The 12,453-nt window shown below is 39.6% G+C and overlaps 2 protein-coding genes across 2 annotated transcripts; both read right to left on the bottom strand.

Annotated features, from left to right (window-relative positions):
• Nucleotides 1–321: 321 nt before the first annotated feature.
• On the bottom strand, nucleotides 322–2,204 carry LOC143604525 (transcription factor MYB4-like). Its single transcript, XM_077080977.1, has 3 exons — nucleotides 2,062–2,204; nucleotides 808–937; nucleotides 322–723 (listed from the first exon to the last, which is right to left on the bottom strand). The coding sequence occupies exons 1-3, from the start codon at nucleotides 2,192–2,194 to the stop codon at nucleotides 360–362; spliced, it is 627 nt and encodes a 208-aa protein (XP_076937092.1). The 5' UTR covers nucleotides 2,195–2,204; the 3' UTR covers nucleotides 322–359.
• An 8,090-nt stretch (nucleotides 2,205–10,294) lies between these two features.
• LOC143604521 (protein FAR-RED IMPAIRED RESPONSE 1-like) lies at nucleotides 10,295–10,900 on the bottom strand. Its single transcript, XM_077080975.1, has one exon. It carries the CDS (start codon nucleotides 10,898–10,900, stop codon nucleotides 10,295–10,297), a length of 606 nt encoding a protein of 201 aa, XP_076937090.1.
• Nucleotides 10,901–12,453: the final 1,553 nt, after the last annotated feature.

The raw sequence follows: 12,453 nt of genomic DNA, 5'->3' as shown, positions 1-12,453 counted from the left end.
ATAAAGGAAAGAAACACAACCAACTTTAGCACAGCACAAATGCACAATCATGATCTAAAAATAAAAATATAAAATAACAAATTTATATCAAAACTTGAATAAATTGTTGTACTTGTGTACAAAACAACATTTTGGATAGTTCTCAATCCTCTAATTAAGGAAAGAAATATATAATGATAACCTATTTTTAAAAACATAAATTTCTATATTTGTTTCATCCTAAAATTATATCAACACTCCAATTCCTGCAAAACAACATTTTGGATAGTTCTCAATCCTCTAATTAAGGAAAGAAATATATAATGATAACCTATTTTTAAAAACATAAATTTCTATATTTGTTTCATCCTAAAATTATATCAACACTCCAATTCCTGCTTTAAACTGGAATCTTCTTCCCATGATTCTACATATTCTTGATTCAAATCAAACAACAACCTTTGTTGTTGTTGTACACACGGACCCGAACTTGAATCATCCGAAACTCTTTGTGACATTGTAGACTCATTGGAAACTATATTATCACTAGAATTTGACGCGGCATTTGGAAGATGCGCACCCGAAAAGTTTATAATCCGTTCAACGTTAATCTTTTGTTCCTCTTTTAATTCATGAACAACTTCGGTGTTGTGTTTGGTGCTGCGTTTCTTCAAGTGCGTGTGCCAGGGATTCTTGATTTCGTTGTCGCTTCTTCCTGGTAATTGTGCGGCAATCGCTGACCATCTGCAAATCGATGCGAAAAATATTTAATATTTAGCGCAAAAGATTTAATATTTTAACCAATTAAATTATGATTGAAGCACCTACTTGTTTCCCATTTTCTGATGAAATAAGATGATCATATCCTCTTCTTCCTTGCTAAAATTACCACGTTTTACACTCGGTCTAAGATAATTCATCCATCTTAATCTGCAACTCTTACCGCACCTTGCTAAACCTAATAAGGAAAATTAAACATCAGATTCAGTTAAAACTTCATACTAAATCTGATCTAATTTATCACGAATTGATAATTCGACATTTGTAATTCTGATTCAGTCTTCAAACTATTAATTTCTCCTGCAATTTATACAAATCAAACGAATCTTCGGAGATTCACACAATTCAAACTACTAAATTTCCGCTTCAACTGAGATGAATCAAACAAATCTACAGAGATGCATACGGCTCAAACAAGCACGGATTCATTGAAATCAGAAGTTTGGTGACCTAATTTAGAGCGAATCGATCATAATTCTGCATTTCTACTTCGAATCTAATCTTCAAACTATCAATTCCTCTTCAATTCATATAAATCAAACAAGTCTGCAGAGATTTATACGATTCAAACTACTAATTTCTAATGCAAGTGAGACGAATCAAACAAATCTACACACTACACCGATCCATATGAATTAAACAACTACAAATTCATTCAAACATGAAGCATAGGGTGTTTGGCCAAGCTTTTGGAAACTGCTTATTTGCTAAATAAGCAGTTTCCAAAAGCTGCAAAATGGAGCGTTTCCAAATTGCTTATTTGTTTTTTCGAGCAATTTTAAAAAGCTTAGCCACACACCCTCTACGAAATACTGATGAATCAAACAAATCTACATACCACACCGATCCATATGAATTAAACAACTACAAATTCATTCAAACATGAAACATAGGGTGTTTGACTAAGCTTTTGGAAACTGCTTATTTAGCAAATAAGCAGTTTCCAAAAGCTTCAAAATGAAGCTTTTCCAAATTGCTTATTTCCTTTTCAGAAAAGCAAATAAGCAATTTTAAAAAGCTTAGCCAAACACCTCACACAAATCAAACAAATCTACATACCACACCGATCCATACGAATTAAACAACTACAAATTCATTCAAACATAGGGTGTTTGGCTAGGCTTTTAAAAACTGCTTATTTGCTCGACCAAAGCAAATAAGCAATTTCCAAGCTTTTGGAAACCTTGCTTTTTGTAAATCAAATAAGCAGTTTTCAAAAGCTTCCAAATACAGCTTTTCAAAACTGCTTATTTGCTTTCCAAAACAAATGCATTTTTGGGTCAGAAAGAAACAAAACCGTACCGGCATATTTAGGAAGTTCGCGCCAATTCCAGTGGCCATAACGTTCAATGTAATCACGTAACTTATTATCTTCTTCTTCACTCCATGCGCCTTTTTTCATGCCCTTTTTGTCTATGCAAGGTGCTCTCACCATTTCCAGATCTTGCTTTGTGTTTCTCCTCTGTTTTCTCTCTCTTCAGCTACCATCATGATGAGTCCAAGTATAGGTTTGTTGGCAATCAGCATTTATTATTTTATTATTATTACTATTATTTTTATTTTATTTTATTATTTTATTACTGTTATAGTCCACTACATGTGCTATACACATTATGTTAAATTAGACCCTTTGTGTTTTATGATTTGTGAATATTGGTCCTTCGATATATAATTTGATAAGCCGACGACTTTTCACCCATAGGCGGAAATTCTTCTGTAACGGCATCAATTAGTTGTTTTGGTTATTCAGCGTTCCCCCCCCCCCCTCGAGCTGATTTTAACTCTGGCAAACAGTTATGATTAATAATGAACATCGGGTTTATGCTGGTGGTCTCAAGGTTTTTCTTTTTTATCCGGGGTAGGGGTGTAAACTAGTCGAGTCTGAGTTTGACTAGGCTTGAGCTTGGCTTGTTTTGACTTACAAAGGCTAGAGCTTGCTCTATTTGTTTTGAGCATTTTTTCTAAAGTTCGAGCGCGGCTCGTGAGTTGTTTTCTTAAGCTCGGGTTTGGCTTGTTTATTATTTATTAATTAATTTATATATCTATTTATTATTTTTATACATTTCGAGAAAAGCCTTAAACGAACTTAAGCTATACTCGAACTTGTTTTGTACCTTAAACAAGCCAAAGCTCAGATCGAGCTCGGCTGTGATATGTAAACTTAATAAATACAAGTCCGAAGGAGGCAAAAACTAATAATACACGATGCTCGGCTCGATAACTAAACAAATTTTACCTGAGGCTCAGTATCTGATCGAGCTCGAAAAAGCTTAGCTCGTTTCAAGATTTTATCAGTTTGAGCTCGTCTCCACCCCTAATCACAAGTACAGTTCATTTTTATTTTAATGGTGATATGGACACATTTTCAATCAAGATAAGGTGAGATGGAATAGTTTAACATGACTTATGCATCAATAAAAGTTGGACCACATGTAATTTTAAAGTTAAGATATGTAATATATATTAGTTTAGTGTATTCAAGGTAACATGGAAGTCTTATCTAAACTAACAGTTGCGGTCAAATTAATATGGATTTTAATCTCTATAGGGCCAAGTAAGACTACTAGGTGTAGTCTTTTCTTCTTGGAAAGTTTATGACTAAATTGAATAATGTATGCTTTAAAAGCTATAGTTTGTTGGTAAACTTTGGTACTCTAATTTAGAGGTGACCAAATAAACCGGTTTAATCGAATCGATACCGAACTGCTTTGAAATCAGTTATGTAGAAACTAGTTTAAAATCGATTCAAATCATAGGTTCAGATCCGGTTTGTAATTTTCTCCATCAAAAGTGATTCTAAACCGGTTAATTGAACCGAAACCGGCCAAAACCAGGAAAAAACCGGTCAAATCCGAACTGAAACTGATCATAACCTGGTCAAGAAACCGGTTTCAACTCGAACCGAGACCGATCATAAACTGGTTTTGACTTTTGTTGACCAAGCCGAACCGGTTTTGAGTTTAAACCAGTTTGTGCACCTCTACTTTAATTAATATTGTAGCATTTGATCTGTGATGCTAACTGGTAGACTTTCAAAAAGGTCACCATCCTTCAATTATTCTCATATGAGCGCGCTTAGCTTTGAAGTTCCCTGTCTATCCTCAACCATCGTGTCCAAAACACGTAAAGTAATAATTTTATTGTTTATTTGAGTTTAAAACTATTTATGTTATGATAATATGTTTTTATGTAATATTGCATATATAAGGTGGATCATTCGGTAATCGAGGGGTTTGCACAAGGAGGAAGGACGGTTATAACATCAAGGGTGTATCCTACAAAGGCAATATACGAAGACGCGAAGCTCTTTTTGTTTAACAACGCGACTGGAATGAGTGTGAAGGCGTCTCTGAAGATTTGGCAAATGGCTCCTGCTCAAATTCAGTCTTACCCCTTTTAATCATCTTTCATCTTTCATCTTTCATCTTTCATATGTAAGTGAGATTAGAAGCCAAATAATTGATCATTATACAAAATTAAGACATGTTTTTTTTTAAAGTGGAATAGGTTCGGCCGAACCCGTACAAACTTTTTTTAGCGTTATATATTCATGTATTTCGACATCGCTCCCATAGAAATTTCGACATTGAACCCGTAGAAACCTTACACCGAACCCTTAGAAACCCTGACAACGAAACTTAACCCACATTTCAATTAAAAATACTAACTTTTTTAAGCCGATAACATTAATTTTTTGCTTTTTTTATTATGTGACTTGAACCGAACCGCTTAACCGGACCAGACAGAAAAACTCAACAGGTAGTGATCGCAATCAGTCGTCCGTCCATCTAAAAATATCTTGACTACACGACTTGTGGCGCGAGGTCCATAGGGTGTCGGCTCAACTTGGGCTCGATGTATACATCTTTACTGCATTATTTTTGCAACAGTTTGTTTCCATAACTTTGTGCTTTTCTTTTAGTATTCAAGGCTCGATGTGAAAACACAGAGACAAAAGGCTAAGCTTTGAACAGGAAAAAGAGTGAAGAATCTTACAAAATAAATACGGTGAATATAAAAAATCTTGTCTCAACTAGCAAATCATGACTTCTAGCCAGGGTGTCTTCTAGTAGGTCCTCTATGTCACATAACTACTCAACTATATTGTTGCAACAAGGTTTGCCGTAAATATAGATACTAGAGTAAAATTTTATATTTTAAACTACTATCTAGGATTGAACGAAAATCAGTTAAAAGCAAACACATATGGAACAAATATGTACGAGGAACGAGGATACATAATTGACAACTGGAGTTGTCGGTAAGCAGAAGTTCATGACTTTTTTTGGTTTTGTTTCGGATTTTCTAGGGACACCGCCCAATTACTAAAACACCGGCCTATACGTCGCGTATAGACCTATACGCGGCGTATATGCCGGTGTTCCTAGAAAATCCAACCAATTTTGTCTTATTATGTTTTTTTTTTATTTTTTTTCTTTGTTATTTTGTAATTATTATTATTATTATCATTATATATTAATTAATTATTTATATATTATTTAATATCCTTTCGGTGAAAAACAGTTAACACATATATATACCAAAAATCATTGTTAAATCTGTACAAATAAAAGAAAATACGACAACTAAAACATAAAATCTACGTGAAGTCCCCTATGTCCATGTCCATGTTGTCGTCGTGGCCCACGAGCCCCTCGAACGCGTCGCCAACGTCGGCGTCGTCCTCTCCCCTGCGCCTCGGACCCGAACCGTCCGGGGCATCCACGTCGTCGCCCCGTCCGCGTCTCACGCCAGACGTGCTCGTCTCGTGGTCAAAACTGGGGGGTGGTGGCGGTGGCACGGTGTACTGCTGTCCAGACAGCTCCGCTACCCGACTGGCAACAGGCCAGTCGATCTGGCGCGACATCTGACTCATCCGCCAGTCCGTCTGGCGCGACATCCGCTTCATCTCCAACTCTAGGGCCTCCAACCTAGCGTCGGTGGTGGGACCCAGACGCATCGCGCGATATGTGCGTGGAACGTGATGCGTCGACCCCTAACAACAAAACCACATAAATACGTTTAATACGAAGTCGAATTAAAAGAAATGATAAAACGATAATATATTAAAACGTACCTGAGATGCGCCCGGATCCTCACGTCCGGCACCACCGTCGTCCCCTCCCCCGCGTCGACAGGCTCATGTACAAGCTCCACCTCCTGTGCCGCGATCGGGGGAGGCTCGACTAAAGGCACCGGGACGTAAGGCGCACGTGCCCCCGCCCGGGCCACCAGTCAGTCCCGCGGGCCGTGAGGCCTTGGGAATGAATGCACAATGTGCATGCCGCCGCAACGCTGGCGGTCCAGCGGGCAGGGAGGGGTCGGAGTGATACGCAGGTCGTCCACCAGGTCTCCATGGCCCAGAGATATCGCAAGCTGGGTGACGTACCCGCCACCCATCAAGGACCCTCGTCCTTGCCTGAACTGGTAGGCGACAAAATAGTATGCAAACCCCCTAGCGAGGTTGCAGTGCCTGTGAGTCAGCAGACACCTCAAAAAAACAGGTCGCGTAGGCTGCAGTGATCCGCGCCCTGATTGCGACCTGCAATGGACATCGCAATCATCCTGTGAAGGTACCTGTGTAATATAAGATAATATAATTTATTAACAATAATAATAATATAATATTATATTATATTATATTATATTATATTATATTATATTATATTATATTATATTATATTATATTATATTATATTATATTATATTATATTATATTATATTATATTATATTATATTATATTATATTATATTATATTATATTAAACAATAGAATACATTTTAAGAACGTACATGTGCAGCGGGTCCCTAATAGACGGGACCTTGGAACTGGTGCCCAAGGTCTTATCCCCGAAGTCGTGATCGCTGATGGCCCGCTACCATACCCGCAACTCGTCCTCCGGCATCTGGTGGATGCTCTCCGTGTATATCGGGCTGCGTACCTCTTGCGCGGTGTATAAGCCCAGAGCAACCGCGAACTCCTCCATTGAGAGATGGACGTCATGCCCGAACATGCGGAAGTAAACCTCCGACTGTGTCGTATCGGCGCTTGGCACCCTCATCTGAATCTCTGGCGTATCAGGCGCGCGGGGCCTGCAATAATATAATATAATATAATATAATATAATATAATATAATATAATATAATATAATATAATATAATATAATATAATATAATATAATATAATATATTAAAAACATAACAATGTGGAGTAAACTTACTTAACGTGTATCGTGGAGTAAACCTCCAGTGTCAGCTCCCGGTGAGCTGATAGTGGCATACTGAAGCATCGGCTCCAGAGCGTATCCTGTCCAATGTACTCAGCCGCCCGCTGGTGCGCGTCACAGGACTCCAAAAACGACCAGGAAATAATCGTGCTGGGAAACGGGTGCATCTGGCGTAGGCGAATGTATCGTGTGTGGGCGTCCGAACCCTCAGCGAACTGCACATGAGGGTAGGTGAGTAACACGTTGTTGCCCTCAGGGGTCCGCGACCGCGGCCTCGCCCCTGACCCTGGGCCCCGCGGCCCCGCCCCTCGCCCTGCCCGAGCGGCTCGAGCTCGTGCTCAATCTCGTCGTCCACAAACTATAATAATAAAAAATAATAATAATAATTAAAACAATAACAATTACAATAATAACAATAAATAGTAATAATAAATATTATAATAATATTTATAATAATATTTACAACAAATAATAAGAATAATTATAATAAAAATATTAATAATAACAATAAATACTAATAATAAATATTATTAATAATATTTATAACAAATAATAATAATAATTATAATAAAAATATTAATAATAATAATAATAAATACTAGTAACAAATATTGATAATAAATTTATAATAATATTAATAATAATATTTATAATAATATTAATATTAATAATAATATTATTATTATTATTAAAAATAAACAGAAAAAAAAATTATATCAGACGCGACGTATAGAGCTATACGCCGCGTCTGACAGTCCAGGTAAACCGACGGCCGGACTCCGGCCGACAGTTTTATCCATCCAAACAACATAATCAACATCATCACATCATCAACAACACATATTAATCATCATGTTAACCTAATCATCATCACTAATATAATATTAAAAAATTACCTCCATATCGTGTCGTTGTCGGTGTTGGGTGAAATCTCGTCGGCTCGTTTGGTATTCCGGTCGCCGTCCGATATAGGCTCGTGTGTGGATGCTCGGTCGTTCTCGCGGGAGTTTTGAAATTTGAAAATGGGCGTCTGAGCAGGCGCCTGCTGATAATATGGGATCCTAGACGCCACATATAGGCCTATACGTGGCGTCTTAGACCTAAGTCTGGTAGCTGAGCAGACGTCTGCTGATATAAGGGGTCCTAGACGCCACATATAGTCCTATACGTGGCGTCTTAGGCCTATTATTTTTATTTAATTATCATTATTTATTAGTATTTATTATTTATTAGTTATTAATATTAATATTAATTTGTTATTTAGTTATTATTATTTATTATTTATTATTATTTTTATTATATTATTTTGTTATTAATATTAATATTAGTTTGTTATTTAATTATTGTTATTTATTGTTATTAAAATTATTGTTATTTATTATTTATTATTTAATATTTATTATTGTTATAGACTTTTTTGTCCATTGATACCATGTCTTCTATAAGCTGTCTAGATCTACGTTAAAGGATTCCCTTCGCCAACCCTGGCGTATGTCTTCGTACTCCTTCAAACGTTGTCCGAACCGTGTTTTCCATTCGAGCGCCGCCGGTACGACGCTTCTTTCCCAATTAGGGTTTGGCCTAGGCATTGGGAAATCCCCTATTTAGTTATTAATATTAATATTAGTTTGTTATTTAATTATTGTTATTTATTATTATTAAAATTATTGTTATTTATTATTTATTATTTAATATTTATTATTTAATATTTATTATTATTATAGACTTTTTTTGTCCATTGATACCATGTCTTCTATAAGCTGTCTAGATCTACGTTAGAGGATTCCCTTCGCCAACCATGGCGTATGTCTTCGTACTCCTTCAAACGTTGTCCGAACCGTGTTTTCCATTCGAGCGCCGCCGGTACGGCGCTTCTTTCCCAATTAGGGTTTGGCCTAGGCGTTGGGAAATCCCCTACCAGGTTTATATATATCTAGTGATCACCTCCCCAGTTAACGATGCCTATAACCTATGTATCCGGAACCAAGTCAGGACCGATTCTCAATGGGAAGTAAGATTCGGTCTGATTGCCAACTAGGTTGACTAACACACACGCGTATGTCTGAGCAGCCACGTGCCCGTGACCGGGTAAGCTGAACCAACGACTCGGCGGCGCCGATTTGACCGTGTTGTAGTACGGAAGGCTGGAATGAACCCAGCCGTACAATCTGTCATCCTCTTTGTTGAACATCGCCCTTCACCACCCTTTGTTCGTTTCCAGCTCGTTCTGCATCGCCCGCCTAATATCCGGCCAAACTTTCTCATGTATCTCCAGACCCACTGCAATTGATCGAAAACCGCAGTTACCGTCTGGGCATACGTTTTTGATGTCTGCGACGAACGGGTGGGCCCAGCTAGGACGCTCCTAAACGTTTATATCGGCGGTAGTTGCGCAGGCGAAACCCGAGGTAAGTTCCCGTAGGTCGTCCACAAGGAGTTTTAAACCGCGACGCTGACTGGGACACCAAACGATTCAGCGAGGATGGGGTGGGGTTTTCTTGGCTGGGCCCCTGTGACGAGGATGGGTTGTAGGAGCTGTGTCTGGGGAGATCTGGAGCGGGGGTGTATGCGCTGTGCCTCGGGGGATCTGGTTTTTTGGGTCGCCCCCAAGGATCCTCTCTTTTTTCTGGCTCCTTCTTTTTAGATCTCCCTGGAATAGCAGACAAGAGCCTGGCGAAAAAACTTTTCTTTTGATTTGGGTCATCTATGGACGATAGCGTATTTGTGATGTCCCGTAGACCTGCTGCGTAGTCTGGCTCTTCGTTCGGCGGACACGCTGGATCAAAATTAAGCCTCCTCCAGAACGGGTCAACAGGTGTCGTTAACTATGTATCCCTCAATCCGACAGGCACATGGCAGCCCCGAAGACAAATACAAATGGTGGTCGCATGAAGCGCCGCCGTCACGCATCTTGTGTATCAACCCATACTCGTTCACAAGTAGACCCAGAGCGTGAATCGACACCCTGTTTATTAGCTTCTTCAACCGGACGTGCAGTCGATGTCCTTCCATGACCTTCGAGCGGGAGGCTTCAAAAGATTTACCGATTTCTTTCATCTGCGAGTTGACCATTTTAAGGATTTGCCTGGCAATTGTGTCGAGCGAGTTGTTGCTTCCATTGAGGTACCTTTTCAGATTTACATGCTGGCTCTCAACTCGATTCGTCGTAGTTTCACCGTAGTTTCGGCGTTCGTCGATCTAGCAGGCTACAAACTTGTGTTTGTATGGATCCAGCCAGCTCTTGCGAATGTATTGCCAGACCTCTGAAAAATAAAAGGAGACGTTATTAGCACGTATGTTTAGGCTATTAAAAACTGTCAGGTGATATGAAGAACTCACCAGCTCTATCGTCCCGTATCAAATGACGCTCCATGTTGAGGCGACGGTGGTCGTACTCCTTAATCGTCGGCGACTGATACAGGACCTTCCAATAGTACGCAAAGTCCGTCCCCATTTCCGTGCTATATAGGCCCTTAAATTTTCTCCTTATATTCTCGGATATGTGCCACCTGCATAAATTTTTGGTGGCATTAGGGAAGACCGCGTCGCATGCGTTCATGAGGGCCTGGTCCGCATCAGTCAGGATCACGCGTGGCTCGATGCAGTCGTAGAGCATTTGTTTAAGTTTCTCCAGAGCCGAGCCGAAGTTCCTCTGCCGTTCCCTAATCACAAACGCGGCGGCGATACAAAACGACTGTGATGTCGAGGTCACACCGATAAACTGAACCAACGACCAGTCGTACATGTTGGTGTTGTACGTCGTGTCAACCATCAGCACCTCGGGGAACGCACGCCACATTTTATGCGACTTACTATGATAGAAGAAAATTTCCTCCGTCCTGTCGTCGGTATCACTCTCCCGAGTATAGAACGTGTAACCGTTGCCTGCGAGAAAGTTTTCCAGCGCTTGCATTGGATGAAATAAAACTTTGCTAAATATTACAAGCACGACAAGTACATATTAAAACTACAAGTGTTTTGAACTACCTTCATAGGGGTGTCGCCTAGTAGCCCATCCCTCCTAATCTTGACGGTGTGGTTGTATATATCTTTTAATACGGGTTGCACACCGGGAAACTTTTCGCGGAGGGCTGCTTCGATTTCTTTCGGCTTCACGCCGGCCCTATGTAAACTCTCAACCATATCCAGCTGGTCGGTGTTCATTTTTCTAAAAGACGCACACCCCTCCTCGAATTCAATGGGATCGTGGTTGTGAGTCTCGTTTACCACTCGAACCCTCCAACATGCACCCCTCGAGTCGTACCTGCCCAAGATCTTAAACGGACAACATTTTTTGATGCTGCCGGTACGTCTAACCGTCGCCTTTATTTTGGGTTCGCCTCCACGATTGTATGCAAGGTACACGACGTTTTTCCTTGACCGCTGGACCACAACAACAAACCCATGCTCTCGTCCTCTAACTTTTATCCATTTCTCCAGCTCCTTGCGGCTCTCAAAAATCTGAAACAGTTTTACGCTAATTCTAAGCCGTTTATTAAATAACATACAAACAAATAATATTAACTTAAACAAAACACACGGTGTCTTACAGCATCTGTTTTATACGAAACCTTCACCTCGCGTATGTAGTCGTCATGTACCTATCTTCGTTATTTGGGTTTGGCCCGGCATAATCATTTCGCCCGTGGTGCGATGAAGACTCGGTTCCATAAAAGGGATCATTTGCTACTGGTGGTTGGTACGATGACGTAGCCTGACCTCCGTAATCCGACCAGGCGACAGATGACGGGTACGAAAGCTGTCTACCGTAATCCGACACGAAGTACTCCTACCATACATAAATTAGAAATTCAAACAATAGTGCCAGTGGTAATAATTAATAATAATAATAATAATAATAATAATGCCTATAATAATATAAAATATAATATTTTAATAATAAATAAGAATATTAAAATAATAATAAGATAACCGTATATTTACAAAAAGACTGTATAACAAAACCTGGTTCAAGTTTGGCAAGCCCGGCGAGCCAGTGTTACCATAAAACTGTTCGGGCTGGGTATCATACCCGACATACTCCTAACAAAACGTAATGCAACATGTGTTAGTAAAAAAAACTACCAAATTCATACTAAATAAATATATAACGAAACCTGGTTCAAGTCGGGTAACCACGACGTGCCAGGCTGATCGTTAGCAGCGTAACCCGGGTCCTCCTCTGGAAATAAATGGTTAAACCAATACATTCTGGGTATATATTGTACAAATGTTGTATTGTTTTTCGTTGAACGATGAAACATAGTGTCCAACAACAACATTTATAATAAAGAAAGGAAAGGAGGGAAAGGAGGGGAGCCGGCCTCCAATAATTCAGCAACATCAAGACGCCACGTATAGACCTATACGTGGCGTCTATGGTACAAGTTGACAACCTAGCCCAGCCTTTTCATGGCAGGTTGTAATCCAACTAAGACGCCACGTATAGGCCTATACGTGGCGTCT

The sequence above is a fragment of the Bidens hawaiensis genome, unplaced genomic scaffold (genome assembly GCF_021521415.1).
Source record: "Bidens hawaiensis isolate Kalapana, Puna unplaced genomic scaffold, B.hawaiensis_p1.1 tig00065477_1, whole genome shotgun sequence".
NCBI lineage: Eukaryota > Viridiplantae > Streptophyta > Magnoliopsida > Asterales > Asteraceae > Bidens > Bidens hawaiensis.
This window is presented reverse-complemented; position numbering and strand designations above follow the sequence as displayed.

Bases quoted from the DNA above. Each gene is read 5' to 3' on its own strand.
- LOC143604525 (XM_077080977.1), bottom strand. From the start codon at position 2,194: ATGGTGAGAGCACCTTGCATAGACAAAAAGGGCATGAAAAAAGGCGCA. The intron at 938-2,061 runs GTACGGTTTTGT...TTTCCTTATTAG, and splicing joins CGAACTTCCTAAATATGCCG to GTTTAGCAAGGTGCGGTAAG. The intron at 724-807 runs GTAGGTGCTTCA...ATCGATTTGCAG, and splicing joins CATCAGAAAATGGGAAACAA to ATGGTCAGCGATTGCCGCAC.
- LOC143604521 (XM_077080975.1), bottom strand. From the start codon at position 10,900: ATGCAAGCGCTGGAAAACTTTCTCGCAGGCAACGGTTACACGTTCTAT.